A 14,208-nucleotide genomic window follows, 5' to 3' on the forward strand; every position below is an offset into this window, starting at 1 on the left:
AAAAACACCATATTTTTGTTACAAAGCAGACTCAGCAGAATTATTGAAACATTGCAAGTCATTTGTAGGCTTAGTTAACAATACAAAATGTGTAGCTAATATAAATAGAAATATTAGGCCTCACTTTTGTTCCTAGATTTATGCAGAGGAAGATGTTCCAAAGACCTATCTAATGTGAGGGTTTCTGATTTCCATAGTTTCTTGCTCAAGTGAAAGTATAAGTAAAATCAAATTATTTTCTTCATGAATTTAACATTGAGAAATTTCAAATTTCTAGCTCAGAATAGATTATGAATTCTAATATTTAAATATCAATTGGAAATCGGATAATAATAAAAAAAAAAGAAGCTAAAAAACTAGAAAGAAAACCAGATACCTAGGTGTGGCTGAAGAGAGAAACAGACAAAAAGATAACAGAATAGAATAGAAATGTGACTTTCTGTATTTTTCTTACACTTTAACATTCTTTCTTGAATAAAATTTGGGCATATACAGACTGTAAGATCAAATAACTTCAGGAAGATAACTGTGTTCATACACAATTCTGCCAAAGACAGGATCTGCTGTATTGTATTCTACATCTTTCAAAATAGCTAATTTCTACCTATTGTCTATAAAGAGAACATTAGGAAATTATCATCTGATTTAGGTCCTTAGGTAGCTGCATTTAGATGGGATCAAATCAATCAGGGTGCAAAATGACTCAGTATGACCTCTTTGAAGTCTGGGTTTCACATGACCCCAGAAGCCATCTTTACCTTGCCTAGCAAAGTATACTAGTTTCCAGATACTCATCAGTGCATTGCTTTACGCAACTTAAAGAGATGATAAAAAAGGATTTTTGTGAGTCTAAGATTTTCATCTGTAGACAGTGGGTAACCTTCTTTCTGGGGGCCACCAGAGTGCATCCCTACACTGAACAAAAGCTTAGTAGACTGTTTGGCATCATTTCCAGAACATAAAATTTTTGAAAATTATTATCACCAGTAACAAGAAAGAGTGAGGCAAGGAACCGGGCAATTCTTTTTCTTTCCTTTCCTTTTTTTTTTTTTTCCTCCCTATTTTGTCAGTCTGAAGGTGCACTCTCTTTACATAGTCTTTTTTTTTTTTTTTTCTTCACTTTATCGTTTGGCCTGCAGAGCATTTAAAAAGCAAAACACTTCTTTCATTTTGTTTCTGGCTGCACTCAAGGTGTCCTGACTTTACTGCCAAGTATGTAATTTGGGTATGCGTGTGGATGTGCATGTGGAGTACGACTTACTGTAGGATCTTTGCCAGCCATTTTGCACTCCTCTACCTTGTTTGCAGATGCTGGCCAGAAAATCTGTGAAGAAAGAAATATCTTTTCACTAACACATTTATCACATAATTTAATTTTAAATATCATTGTATTGTATAACTTACACTAATAAGTTAATATTTTGATAGATTTTATACCTTGATTATAAGGACCAAAAGGATTTTCATTGATAAATGAGAAAAATTTTTGTCTTAGAGAGCAATAAATTAAGGAAAGGACAACACTTGTGGTTGATATAAATTATCATATATTTTGAAGATAAGTTAATCAATTTATTTAATTTTGTTTCTTCCAAATGAGATTTTCATCATTGTCTAAATTACCATCCACCTTTATTTATTTTTTAACCTTTACCACCTTTACCAAACTCCTAGAAATTGTTCACACTGGAAACTTGAAGACTAAAATATAGCAAGAAGACTTCTTGTAACAAATTTGCATTTTTAAGGTTTGAATGTGTTATAATAAAACCTGCTCAAACCTTAAGATTTTGGGCTGATTTCTTGATTTATTTCCAAGACTTCTTGCACTACAGACCTGAAATATACAATACTACATTACCTGAAATATAATTAAACTCTGATTTATCTTGATTTTGAAATAGAAAAAAAAATAGAAATCTCTTACTGGAAATTTAATAAGTGACATAAATTGATAATATTTAGTCTCAAGATAATATAAATAATAGTGTTAAAAGATCTTTGTTTATATATATATATACATACTCATATGCAGAGAGTTGCAGGTTCATATGAATATAGCATAAAATTAGCAAAGTAGATCTGTTATAAAAGTAAATAAACTAAAGAAAGAATACATGAAACTGCAGAAAGTAATTCTGAGTATAATATTGGGTGATTACAATAGCTGCCAGAAAATTTAGGGTAATTTGATTTCTGTTGATTTTAATTTTATATGGGGCTTTCCATGCCTAAATAGACTACTGAAACACCTTTATACTTTATACTGCAGAAAGTATTTCATGCCACAGAAGTTGTTGTACCTAGCTAACTCTGCACAGAACTAAAAAAAATCTGTTAAGTAAAGGTGTGCAGTGCAGGGACACCACCACTTCTAGACCAGGTTAGCAGAATCACTGTGAGATCTGAATTAGCAAGAAGGTCACACCAGCCATTTCAGATCAAAGTAGGCAGCCCCATTACAGATCATGACTCCCAAACCATTAGGAGGAGGAAGGAGGTGTTCATGCACACAAGAAACATTTAATTTAAACGTGTAAGTTAGAGAGTTAGTCTGCTCACACTCACCACAAGATCAATTCAGGTAGACAGACATGTCCAGAGGGTGATTCAGAGCAAAGCTTAATTTAAGTACTCTTAATCACCCTCCAGTGGGATCTCACTCTCTCTCTGCTGACACATTAAAAGCATTGACTCTTAAGTAAAGCATTGAACTTTGCTGCCACAAGCTGGATCTCCCTGCCCCTTGACATGCCTGAGGTACAGTAATAAAGCCCACAGATTAAAGGGTCAGATGAATTTGGTATAACAAGGCATATAGGATACATTTTAAGGTGTTGGTGTAGGTGTAATAATCTAAAGTTAGGCAAGGCAAGGTCCATACATGTAACATCTTAATAGTCAAGCTTCCGGGCTCAGTATTTCTGCAGGCCACTTATTTTAAAATCAGAGCACCTGGATTTCAATTGGCTCTGGAAAAAAAGAGGAATCTAAAAAAGTTTAAATATTCACTAATTTGACCCGTTTCATATACAGGGTGCCTACTACAAGTTGGGTAGTTGGAACATAGAGAGACCTTGGAAAATGACATCTCAGTATCTTCAGAGGAGCAGCCACAAAAAGAGTGAGATGAGGGTCACGGTGTCCAAAAAAAACAAAAGCTAGTCGTGTCTTAGCTATCTAACTGAAGGGCAAGGGCTGATGCAGCCATAACAAAGCTTGACAAACAGATCAGAGACTAGGATTCAGAGTACTAAACAAAAATAAATATAGTCAAAGGTTAAAGTCAGATCTGTCCCTGTAGATTTTTTTTATTTTTTGCTTTTGGTCTGAGAATGATAGCACATATCATATTCTTCCTTACAATCTGTTTTTCAAAGTGCATCTCTGAATTATCTTAAATCTTCAATAGAATTGGAAACCATCAACCATATAACTTTTTTTTTTTTTTCATAGAAATTCTCCCTATGAGGCCAAGCCATGCTGTATGTCACTTCAAAACAAGTAAACAGCTCAAACTGAATGTCTGAGTCACAGTCATGCTAATAGTTTGTTCATCTTGCTTTACATATAAAACAAGTACTAACAGTTCAATAAGGTGTGGACCTGCAAAATAATGAAATACTTTTTTTTTTTGTCTTAAAAATAAATGCATTCAGTAAAGCAACCTTGGATTCTCAAAATAAATCCTGAACTTACACTGAGAGGGTCTTGGCTTATATTATTAATATTCAAAGACAGAATATGATCTTTGCTGCCGACATAGATCCGATCCTGATCTTCATCCATTAATAATATCCTGTAATCCAGAGGACTGTGTGATATTCTGTGATATTCAGAGGTCTTAGTTTCTTGCAGCTCTGAAATAGTAAATACAAGAAATTAGTAAACTGCTTCTTTTTAAATAAATGAATCTTTAAACATAACTGGGACCAATAAAAGATGAAGAACCCCTATTAGACACTTGCAATAGCTGAGTTGAAACAAACTTTTTTTTCTCAGTTTGAATGCAACCTTTTTATACCCTAAGTAACTATTCACAGCCCATAAAAATCTGGCATTACTTTTGTTCAGTCATGTAATGAATTGTTATTTTAATGGATGTGATTATTTACAGCTTCGGCTTTTAAGGAAATTAAATTAATCAATGTGTTCAATATATTTTGAAGTTTATGACAGCACAAAATCCACAAAATCAATACAAATTACATAGAACAGTTCGCTTGCTTTTCTTGACAGGGGGCATCACCAACAATAGGAGTTTATTGTTTCCAAAGTAAATTTTTTTCAGTCCTTCATGACTATACATGGCTTATTAAAAAAAAAAAAACAAAAAAACAAAGGTAATAGAATCAAGGTAATTCAATCAAGCCTTATTGCCTCATTGTGTGTCTATTTATTCAGTTATTTGTTTATGAGATTTGGAATAAACTATCAGAACTGTATAACTGGCTTTTGTTTTTTTTTTTTTTTCACACTTAAAATTTTCTTCAGTGAAATGAAGTGAAAAACATCCTTTGATCTCAGTAGTGCAGGATCAAGCCTGTTACAGGAATAGCACAAACATTTGTATTAATATTACTTGTTGCCTTTAAGAAAGATGAGCCTTCCTGTCTTTGCTTGGCCAATATATTTTGGCCTCAAAACAGATTATTTTTCCTTTCAGTAATAACAGAAGGAATATTTCTCAAGATTTGAGAATGGAAAAACAAAACAAACTAAACTAAACTTTAACAATCAATTTCTCCATATTCAAGTATTTAACATAAAATAGTTTTCTTAACTTATGAACATTATTATTGGATTGTGTTTCCCGTGATTCAAACAGGGTTGCAAATACAGAGTAAATATGAAAATGAAGCCCTCTTAAAGTCATAAGAACTGAGTCCATATCTCTTTTTCAAACTGGGTGTCTGGGACAATATGGCTTGTCATTGTTGCTAAAGCCTGTTTTTCTGCTAAAAGAAAGGTCTTTGCTCAATATTCTTCTATAGAAAATGGTAGATATCTTAGCCAAAATAGTCACCTAGTATTTTGGGATTTAGATTTCTGTCTACTACAGATCTATTGATTCAAAGAATGCTTGACATAACATGATTTGCATTGGTAAATATGATACACAACCACTTATTTTTATATTGATTTTTAAACAGCTAATAGAAAGATGAAAAATACCTTTGATTAATTAAAGAGATGACATTTTGAATAACTTAGGCATGTGACAGCTTTCAGGAGCAAAGTGTTTTCTATATGTCTTTATTAATGTTAATATTAAAAAGATCAACAAATAATATTTCTATATTATTTTTCTCAAGAAAATTTACACATACAAACTGTGCTTAAGAGCTTAAACTGAAACAGTACACCTTGAATATTTATGAAAATTGTCCACATCATTTTCAGAAGTCTTTCTTCAGTCCTTGAAAAATCAATTGCTTTACTTCATTTAAAAATTCTCCCTGTAAGTTTTCAGCTGGGAGTTCCAAAGACACCTGGGAGACTCACCAGCACAGTGCCATTAAAATTCAGTCCCTTTGCTCTTGCAAATTTTCAGATTGACCTTTCATAACAAGCCTGAGAAGCTAGTGCTCATCCCCTTTCCTGGTGGCCTTATTAACTTTACTGTAATATTTTGCAGCTGTAAGATGAAACTGAACCATCTCATAACTGTATATTTAATATACTAGAAAAGCACAGATAAACTGGGAGAGGCAGCAGTTTCCCGCACAAGATTGGGTAAAGGTGAGCTTATTTATTTTGCATTATATAATATCCCTCCTTATAGCTTCAGTGTTTTTAGAGTAAACATGATAATAAATAAACTATGATGGACATAAAAGATGATAAAGATGCTAATGATTGTTTTTAAGGAAGAGACAAAAATAACTACATATATTTGATTTCCATAACCATTATTCATAGAAATACATTATTTTCCTGGATTTTTAAACTTTGTAATGGTATTTTTTCTTCCTAAGGCACGTGAATGGTAATCTGTCTCCATCAGGGTGCTGATTAGGAGAATCACCTTATCACATGCCACTAGCTTACAGAAACTCAATGACATTCATATGAGGGAAGGAAGGTCCTTGAATACAGAAGAACACTGCCCTATAACAAGGATTCCTATATAGATTTATCACCTTTATTTCTTTCAAGGCTGAAGCATGCAGTGTATTGGCTTAACAGGGCCACTCAAGCAAGTGGGGAGAGAATTTATAATTGATCAAATTTTCTTTTCAATTAACAAAATTTATCATAAAATCAGGAAAAATTAATTTTCTTAAAGATTCACTAGCTGGATGCTGTTACTTAAAAAGATGCTTAAAGGTCTTCCACATTCCCTTTCATCTCTAAAAGTTTTGGAAAAAGTAAGGCAAATATTTACTGATTTTTAAAGCACATTTTATTCCATGCTTTGGGAATTTAACCGAACTTTCAAGGCAGTAAAGCCTGTGTGGAGAATAATGTCATGGACAGCTCTCCATGAATAAGTTTATTTTTCTTTGGCAATCAAAATAAAGATTAGAATATATTCCATATGCCAATAATTGTCATCACTAATAATACAAGAAAAACCTTTGTCCAGCATTCTTTATAGGTCAGTGAACTTAGTTTTGGCTTTCTTAGAGTGATAAAGGCAATACCAATTTAATTTCTAGTGCTAGAAATCTGTCAGGTCAAATAGCTCTCTTCCCTTTTAATGAAAAACAAAAACTTCAAAGAACTCTCTTGCCACAGCTATTATTATTATTATTGACCTGCATGTTTTGGAGATCCCAGTGACTAGGAGCTTTCTGTGAACACCATGTAGAGCTTACTGAAAATTAATTTACAACTTACTCTTTAATTATCTTTCTAATCCACCACATAAAAGTTAATACAAGTGTTACAGAGAAAATATTGTGCTCTCACAAGAGAAAAAAAAAATATATATTTGTATAATATCTATTATTAACATCACAAAAGCCTTTGTAATGCTTAAAAAAACACCATTGGCCAGAACAAAGCAAACTACCGTTATCAGAATCTGGAAACTGAGGAATGTGGAGATACCTCCCCCACTGATAAACACAGCCTGTTATACATGAACTGTCCAAGCCACCAGTGCATGTATGTATGAGCTACATCCTACATCAGGTAGTTCTCTGAATATCTTGTTTCATCACTTGACATGACGACACTCCTTATTTTACATTCACTGGTGTTTGAAAACACAACCTGACTTTCTCAATATAAGGGATATAATAATCCCCAATATGTAAGATAAAACCTTAATGTAAGTGACTTTGTCAGTATAAATGTTATGCTAATATGGATGCTTGATACATCCTCGTAAGGGGGTGTTGAGAGGCAGGAGACCTTTTCTCCATTAACGCCAGTGACAGGACCCGCGGGAACAGGGTTAAGCTGAGGCAGGGGAAATTTAGGCTTGACATCAGGAGGGGGTTCTTCACAGAGAGGGTGGTTGCACACTGGAACAGGCTCCCCAGGGAAGTGGTCACTGCACCGAGCCTGTCTGAATTTAAGAAGAGATTGGACTGTGCACTTAGTCACATGGTCTGAACTTTTGGGTAGACCTGTGCGGTGTCAAGAGTTGGACTTGATGATCCTTAAGGGTCCCTTCCAACTCAGGATATTCTATGATTCTATGATTCTATGATTCTATAAATACTGAAACTACTGCGGTAATTAGTGGTAACTTCCTAAAATGAAAAGAAAATAAAAACCACCCTATTTGCAGACCCACCTGCCCATAAAAACTTCAGTATAATCTGTAGATATCTTTACATTGCAGATTTTAGTAAGCTACAATCATGGGGTGCAAGCATCCCCAGCCCAAATTCAATGCACTGAACTTATCCACAGATAAGATGTGGACAAACTGTGATATACGATATGAGTGCACGCAGACATCTCTGCACTAAATCGTCCTTGGGCTTCCAACCTGGCAGGGCTTCTTTGAGCAAATCTAGGATGATCTGTCAAGCTTTTAAATTAGGATCCCCTGTGGTAAAGTACAAGAAATAATATGTCTTCTTCCTCTTTCCTGCTGGCATAGGGATTCAGCTTCAGAAGGCTTGTTTATGGGAAGCTCAGAGCAGAAGCACAGATTTAGAGACCAAAACAAAAAAAAAAAAAAGAGGAAGAAATGCAGTTTTATGCACAGAATGACAGTGGAGGGGAGAGAACTAGCTTTCTGGAAAGAGGTTCACAATAGTGAACCTCTGCTGCCCAAATTGGCACAGATTTTATGTAGCCTTAGTGACTTGGAAGTCAGCAAAGCTACTCTGTTTTCTTTATACTCTCACAAGCTATGGGGTTCACCATTGACTGGCCTTGTGTGCATCCCGCAGTAGGCTTGACAACATTAGCCCCTTGTTAATGAAACTGTAAGAGTCTCTTAAGCCTCATTAAACTGTCAGTTTGTGCCAACAAATATGCCAGCCCCATGCCAAATGCGAAATTGCAATGTAAAATCTCAGCTTCTAGGAACAGAAGTAGAATGATGGTTTTGCTTATAATACCTGATGGAAATAGGACCATTTTATTGCTAGCACTGAAAGGAATAGCCATGTATTTTAAAAATGCAACTGGAATCAGAAGTATTTGTAAAGTTACAAGAAGATCGTTTTAAAAAGATTAAAGCCACAAGAAAAGCTCTTATTTTATTTTCATTATTTTCATTTGTATTTTTATTGAGTAACTTATCTGTTTTGTACCTTACTAACAGAAATGACTGGAAAAGATCTGGTTAAAAAATATCAGATTTCATAAAAATCTAATCATTTTAACTATTGTTTTCTTGGACTTATTTCTGATTCTTCTTTAAATGTAAAGACTTAGAAGAGATGTATTACTTTTACAGTTCACATAGTAACTGTGGAAAAGAACCTTATTTATATTCCTCATTTATATTATTGCTTTTCAGCTACAAGAGATACATTGTGACTGTTTATATTTGCAAAGAGAAGAAGGTGAGTCCGCATATTTCCTTTCAAAATCTTCAGAACATGTCACCTTTTCTCTGTTGATATTCCTATTCCTTAAAAAAAAAAAAAAGAGAGCTGTTAACGCATTTTTGCTACTGTTCCTGCAGTTTTCAAACTATGAAACAACTCTCAGCCAGCTCCCAAGTGAAGCTGACTATAAATGGGTACATAGTAATTTGGTCAAAGAGCCATAAGCAGCCAGATGTGCTACTTGTCAGTCCCCTGTGTGCCTTAACCACTCAGGGCCCAAAAAGCTCAGGTGGACCTTTGACCTTTTATTTATCTCTTTATCTCTTCTTCACGCATGAGAAATCTTGATATATATATTTTTTTTCTAACATTGTTAGAACGAAATTTGTCCTTTTCTATGAAGAGGCAATAGGCTTAGAAGAACTGTTAGCTTCTGAATCTGTCTGGAAGGGTTTTGATTACATTTTTTTCTTAAAAAAAAAAAAAAAAGAAAAGAGTTAATGTGAGGGGAGAAAATAGATTTACAAGTGCTCATAAAATTACAGACTAACTAATTAACAGCATCACCTAGAGGATAAGGAGGAAGGGGTTTCATACAGTGCAGGCTGAAACAGAAGCCCTCATCGCCCAGAGCTAAAACGTATAATTTACTAGAAGGAAACTTAATTGCTGTATTTGGAATGAGTGTAAATAACATGAAAATGTCAACAATATCTAAATGTGATTTGGTTTCACTATAAACCTTGAATACTTGTTGGTGTATTTGCTAAATGAGTTGAAAGTGGAATATACATATTACTGGTTTAAGATAGGGAAGTCTTTTATAAATAGAAATAAAAGTGCCAAGGTGTAATCTTTGAAGAATCAGGCCTAGAGGTAGTTGTAACATGTTTGAAGAGCCATCTGTCACCTTGGACAGCTTTACATACACATTAGGAGCAGTAAAATGCTCAATAGCTCTTTGTGAAGGCAGCCCATTTGTTGATAGGAAAAGACATACCAGTTAATAGTTAACCTTAAGCAGAGCATTCACATATGTCAGTATATGATTCCTCTTTTACAATTCACAAGACACACAGAAGTCCTAAAATCCCAGTAACTTGTAGGATTAAAATAATAATAATGATAATTACGATGATAATAATAATAATAATAAATCACAATGGATTATTAACCAGCTTTTGTTGGGGATCTTCGAATGCTGTTCTAGAAGACACTCCTAAAAGAGTTTTATTGCTTTTCTTAATACTGCTTCAAAAGCTATCAGATTTTTTTCACCTTTGATTTATTGCTTTGAAGAATGAAGAAGGGCAGGCAGACCCTCTGAGGTATAGGCAGCTGCCAGTTTTGTGCAGGAGGAATGTGCTCTCTAAGCAAAGACACAATTAAAGAAAGTCATTTGCATGTGTGTGGCAAATCGTAGTAGCATGGCGGTGTGGCACATTCAACCTACTATACTCCATCAGGTTAAGTGCACTTTTATTGCAGCTTTACATTGTGAAGAAAAGACACTACTAAAATACTGCTTTTTGTTTTTTTTTTTTTTTTTGATTTACAGAGATATTGTCATGATGAAATCATACCACATTCCACAACAGAAGCTGTACTCTGAAACAAAGGGGAAAAATATGTCAACATTTTCCAAACTGCAGCTCCACAGCCATTCCGAGACCTTCCAAAGATTCCAGTACTGAGATTCCTTCACTAACAATTACGCAAGACCACAAACACCCTTCAGCCACACAGTCTTATTTGGCTATAGACACTTCTAGGAATAATTTTCAGATTATTCCTCCACTTACCTTGCAGTAAACCTGGAATAACTCTTCTAAAATCTCTGTAGACATTTCAACAAAAATGCTGAAAAGTGGCCTTCTTACTTTTTTCATAAGTTCAGTACAGTTATAATTTTACTGGTCATCAACTTCATCCCTCAGTATAATTGTAATTTGTGTGTGTGAGAAAGAGAAAGCAAGAGAGATGTCACTAATACTGCCACAATACAGAACTTTCCAGAAGTTATCTAACTTTTCAAGTATTACCTCAGCCATTTCTGCCCGCTATTATTCTGTCCAGGACTTATTCTCATTTTTGGTCTCCAAACCAAAGAGACAACTTTGGCAAATGTGGAGATTTGTATGAAGAAGCAAACTGTGTTTAAGATTACTGCAGCTGAGTTAGGCATGTGAGATGGAAGCCAGTCTTCTCCATGTCTCATGCACAAAGTTAACCACTGTCCAAGATCTGCATACTTCAGAGTCTGCACATAGTCATGCAGAGCTGCTTTCTTTACTTCTTTTTGAAAGAAATGGAGAAGAGGCTTTGCCACGTTGCCTGGGGCTCCACTGGCTGAACCAGTCTCACCCACTAGCCTGTGTGCACATAGCGGTTTTGCCACTGGCACTTGAGATGTTTTTGTTTTCCAGATTCAGAAGTGAGAAGCTGTTGGTTGCCAAATATAACATTATTTTTGACATGAATTGAGGAAACAAAAACAACACATCCATGGGGAAGTCAGACAAATTCCACATTATTTTACTTCTACTGGGAGCAGTATATCTTTTCATTGTAATCTCTTGTGTTTTCTTGCTTTATTTATTTTTTTTTAATTGGACCAGCAATCACGTCATTGGAGGAATGGTTGCACTTCCTCCTCTGATGCTCATTCACACAGAAAAATGTTCCAAGTAGCTATCACACTAAGTGACCAGCTGAAGCCCTTACAGCTTGCAGACACCAAAACTCTTTGATGCATATTTAAAAAAGATGTGAGAAAATGAAGAAAATGAATTATTACAATTGTCTCTCTGAAAAATGAGTTAAAACTTAAGCTATTCTCTAACTCAGAACTGTCAGCAACATGAGACACATGCGAGCTGTTCTCCCAGTTCATTCATCTTCATCCCTTTTACTGCCAGTAGCTTGAATTCTGTGAGGAGAATGAGGTCTGAATGGACTTACTAGTTTTGCATCTCATTCAGGCTGCTGGTTTTGTGAAAAAGGCAAACTTCTTTAGGCATAGGTTTGAGTACTTATTTACTCTCCATAAACTCAAAACAGCTGATGTCAGCTGGGATATTTTTGAATATCTGTGAGCGAGAAAGGGAGAGGAGCAGGGAGAGTATATGTGAGGTTGAATGACAGGTAGGACATTTTACTGCTAGAATTGTCTTTCCTTGAAAGTTTATATTTTGCTTCACTTTAAAATTGTACTTTGCATTTTCACTAAGGTATCTTGTGTATAACGAAGATATGTTTTGTCCTTTACGAAGTTGACAGTGGCAGCTACTAACCATACATACAATTTTGAGGTGTTAATACATTTTCATTGACATGCGAGCTCTATGCACAGATAATTGGAATGGAGAATTATCAAATATTACAAAATATCCAATACCTTTAGTGATGATAGTGGTCTGTTAACCTCTTTTCAGACTGAGAAAATTTTCCACTTCAACTCACATGCACAGTCTTTCCTTTTCTTTATGAGTATATTGCTGCTAAGCTGCAGAATTACTCTCGTGGCCAGAGCTAAGGAAAATTTGTTGAGAAAGAACAGCTAAATCACTGAAATATTTCATTATGGGTTCTAATACAGTATGAATCCCCTTCACTGTGAGGTAGAAGAATCTTTTTATTATATACATTTTTCTCCTCCAAAGAGCAACCTCTCTAGAGATTCAGCCAATCTCTCCATATCTAGGATTGGCATTACTGCCCATGCTGCAGTAATCCCTGTCTTTATTGATCCAATCAACTTTAGCTGTGTTTTTCATCCATGTCACTTTATTCACAAATCTTAAAATATACTGCTCTTTTCTTCAGCAGTCACCCCTTGTCCTTACTCTGAGGAAAAAAAAAAAAAAAAAAAAAAAAAAAAGCTTATTTTATGCAGGCTTGGTTACAGTTTCATTATTATTATAATAATTCTAATCAAATTAGGATTAGCCATCAGGCAAACATCAGATCCAGCTAAATCCCAAGTGCTTTCCTTTTTTTCACTCTTCAATAAAATAATGTAAAATTTACTCAGCCATGAGCTGAAGAAGATGTGGAGGATAGTATTTCAGGTTTTCATTATTTTATCATTTCACAATTTCATTATTGATTTAATTTCAATGGACTAGTGAATTAAAGGGTTGTATTTTAGACTTTAACAATTCTGAATATAGAGGGATGCTTTGTAAAAGAAGCTAAGTTGTCTATAGAAAAAATACAGAAACAGATATGTGGAATGGTGGATGTCACATACAACTAGGTAAATTACTGCTTCCTAATTTAGAGTGTTTTCTTATTTCCTATAAGCATTTGTATGTCAGTAGATGGCATTTATTTATCTGGTGTCAGACAATTGTCTCTATATACTAAGTTAAGAAAGTTATCAAGCTACACTTTACATCTGAGAAGGATGAAAGAAGCACATATTCTCTCTCCACTATGTGAGAAAACAAAGCAGCTGGAGGTCAACAAATAGCATCCCGCCACCAGTGAACCTTCAATGAACCCCGATTCCAACATGATGCCAGAATGATCATTACACTGAAGATAACAAACTTTACCAAGACAAAGCCACGCTCAATTCCACAGTTTTTTTCACAACTGTATTTATCCCAATCTCCTCTTGATATTTCTATCTCTTGAACAGAAATATTAGAATAGTAGAAGATTGATATTCTTCATTCTATTTCCTACTGTGTTCTGCATGGTTAAAATATCTTTTGTTGTCTAATTTGGGCTGTTTGATTAGACTTGATTTTGCAGCCAAGAGGCCACCCAGCATTCTGTATTGACAGGAAATAAGCTGTTTTCTGGATGTGGGTGTTTGCAATGTTTCCTACAGTCAAGAAAATTTTAGTTTGTGAGAAAAGATCAAGCCTATCCTTAAGTTCTTAATTTTTTTTTCCACCTTGAAATATATATATGTATTTGCATATTAATATCCATCTACTTGCATCAGAGGAAGATCCATAAGATTGCACATTAGGATTTCTTTTTTCAAAATGACTGTGATGCCACAACCTGCTTCACTGGACACAGGACTTGGTCATGTCTCAGAGGATTTCAGAGGCTGGACACAACTGGAAGTTAGTAATTGTATCATCAATGTTCATTGTGTTGCTGAACACCTTCAGATTGTTTATGAGTATTTTCAATTGTAAATTCATCAGGACTTATATATATATATATTTTCTTAATGTCATCTCTAAAAACAAAATGCTTCCAAATGTGCAATTAATATTATTTT

At 34.6% G+C, this 14,208-nt stretch overlaps 1 protein-coding gene across 3 annotated transcripts in view; it reads right to left on the reverse strand.

The window, feature by feature from the left end:
* The window catches only part of SEMA3C (semaphorin 3C), a 123,247-nt gene that overhangs the window by 50,593 nt on the left and 58,446 nt on the right, over positions 1 to 14,208 (reverse strand). For 2 of the 3 annotated variants that reach the window (XM_084305951.1, XM_084305952.1), the window contains exons 3-4: positions 3,700 to 3,860; positions 1,262 to 1,324 (exon numbers count right to left, since the gene is read on the reverse strand). In XM_084305951.1, coding sequence (XP_084162077.1) covers positions 1,262 to 1,324; positions 3,700 to 3,860 — 224 coding nt within the window. Of the gene's footprint in view, positions 1 to 1,261; positions 1,325 to 3,699; positions 3,861 to 10,765; positions 10,875 to 14,208 lie in introns of those variants that run through there. The other variant, XM_084305953.1, reaches the window with a different exon arrangement.

This window comes from Netta rufina (assembly GCF_964035555.1).
Source record: "Netta rufina genome assembly, chromosome: 1".
NCBI classification, from domain to species: domain Eukaryota; kingdom Metazoa; phylum Chordata; class Aves; order Anseriformes; family Anatidae; genus Netta; species Netta rufina.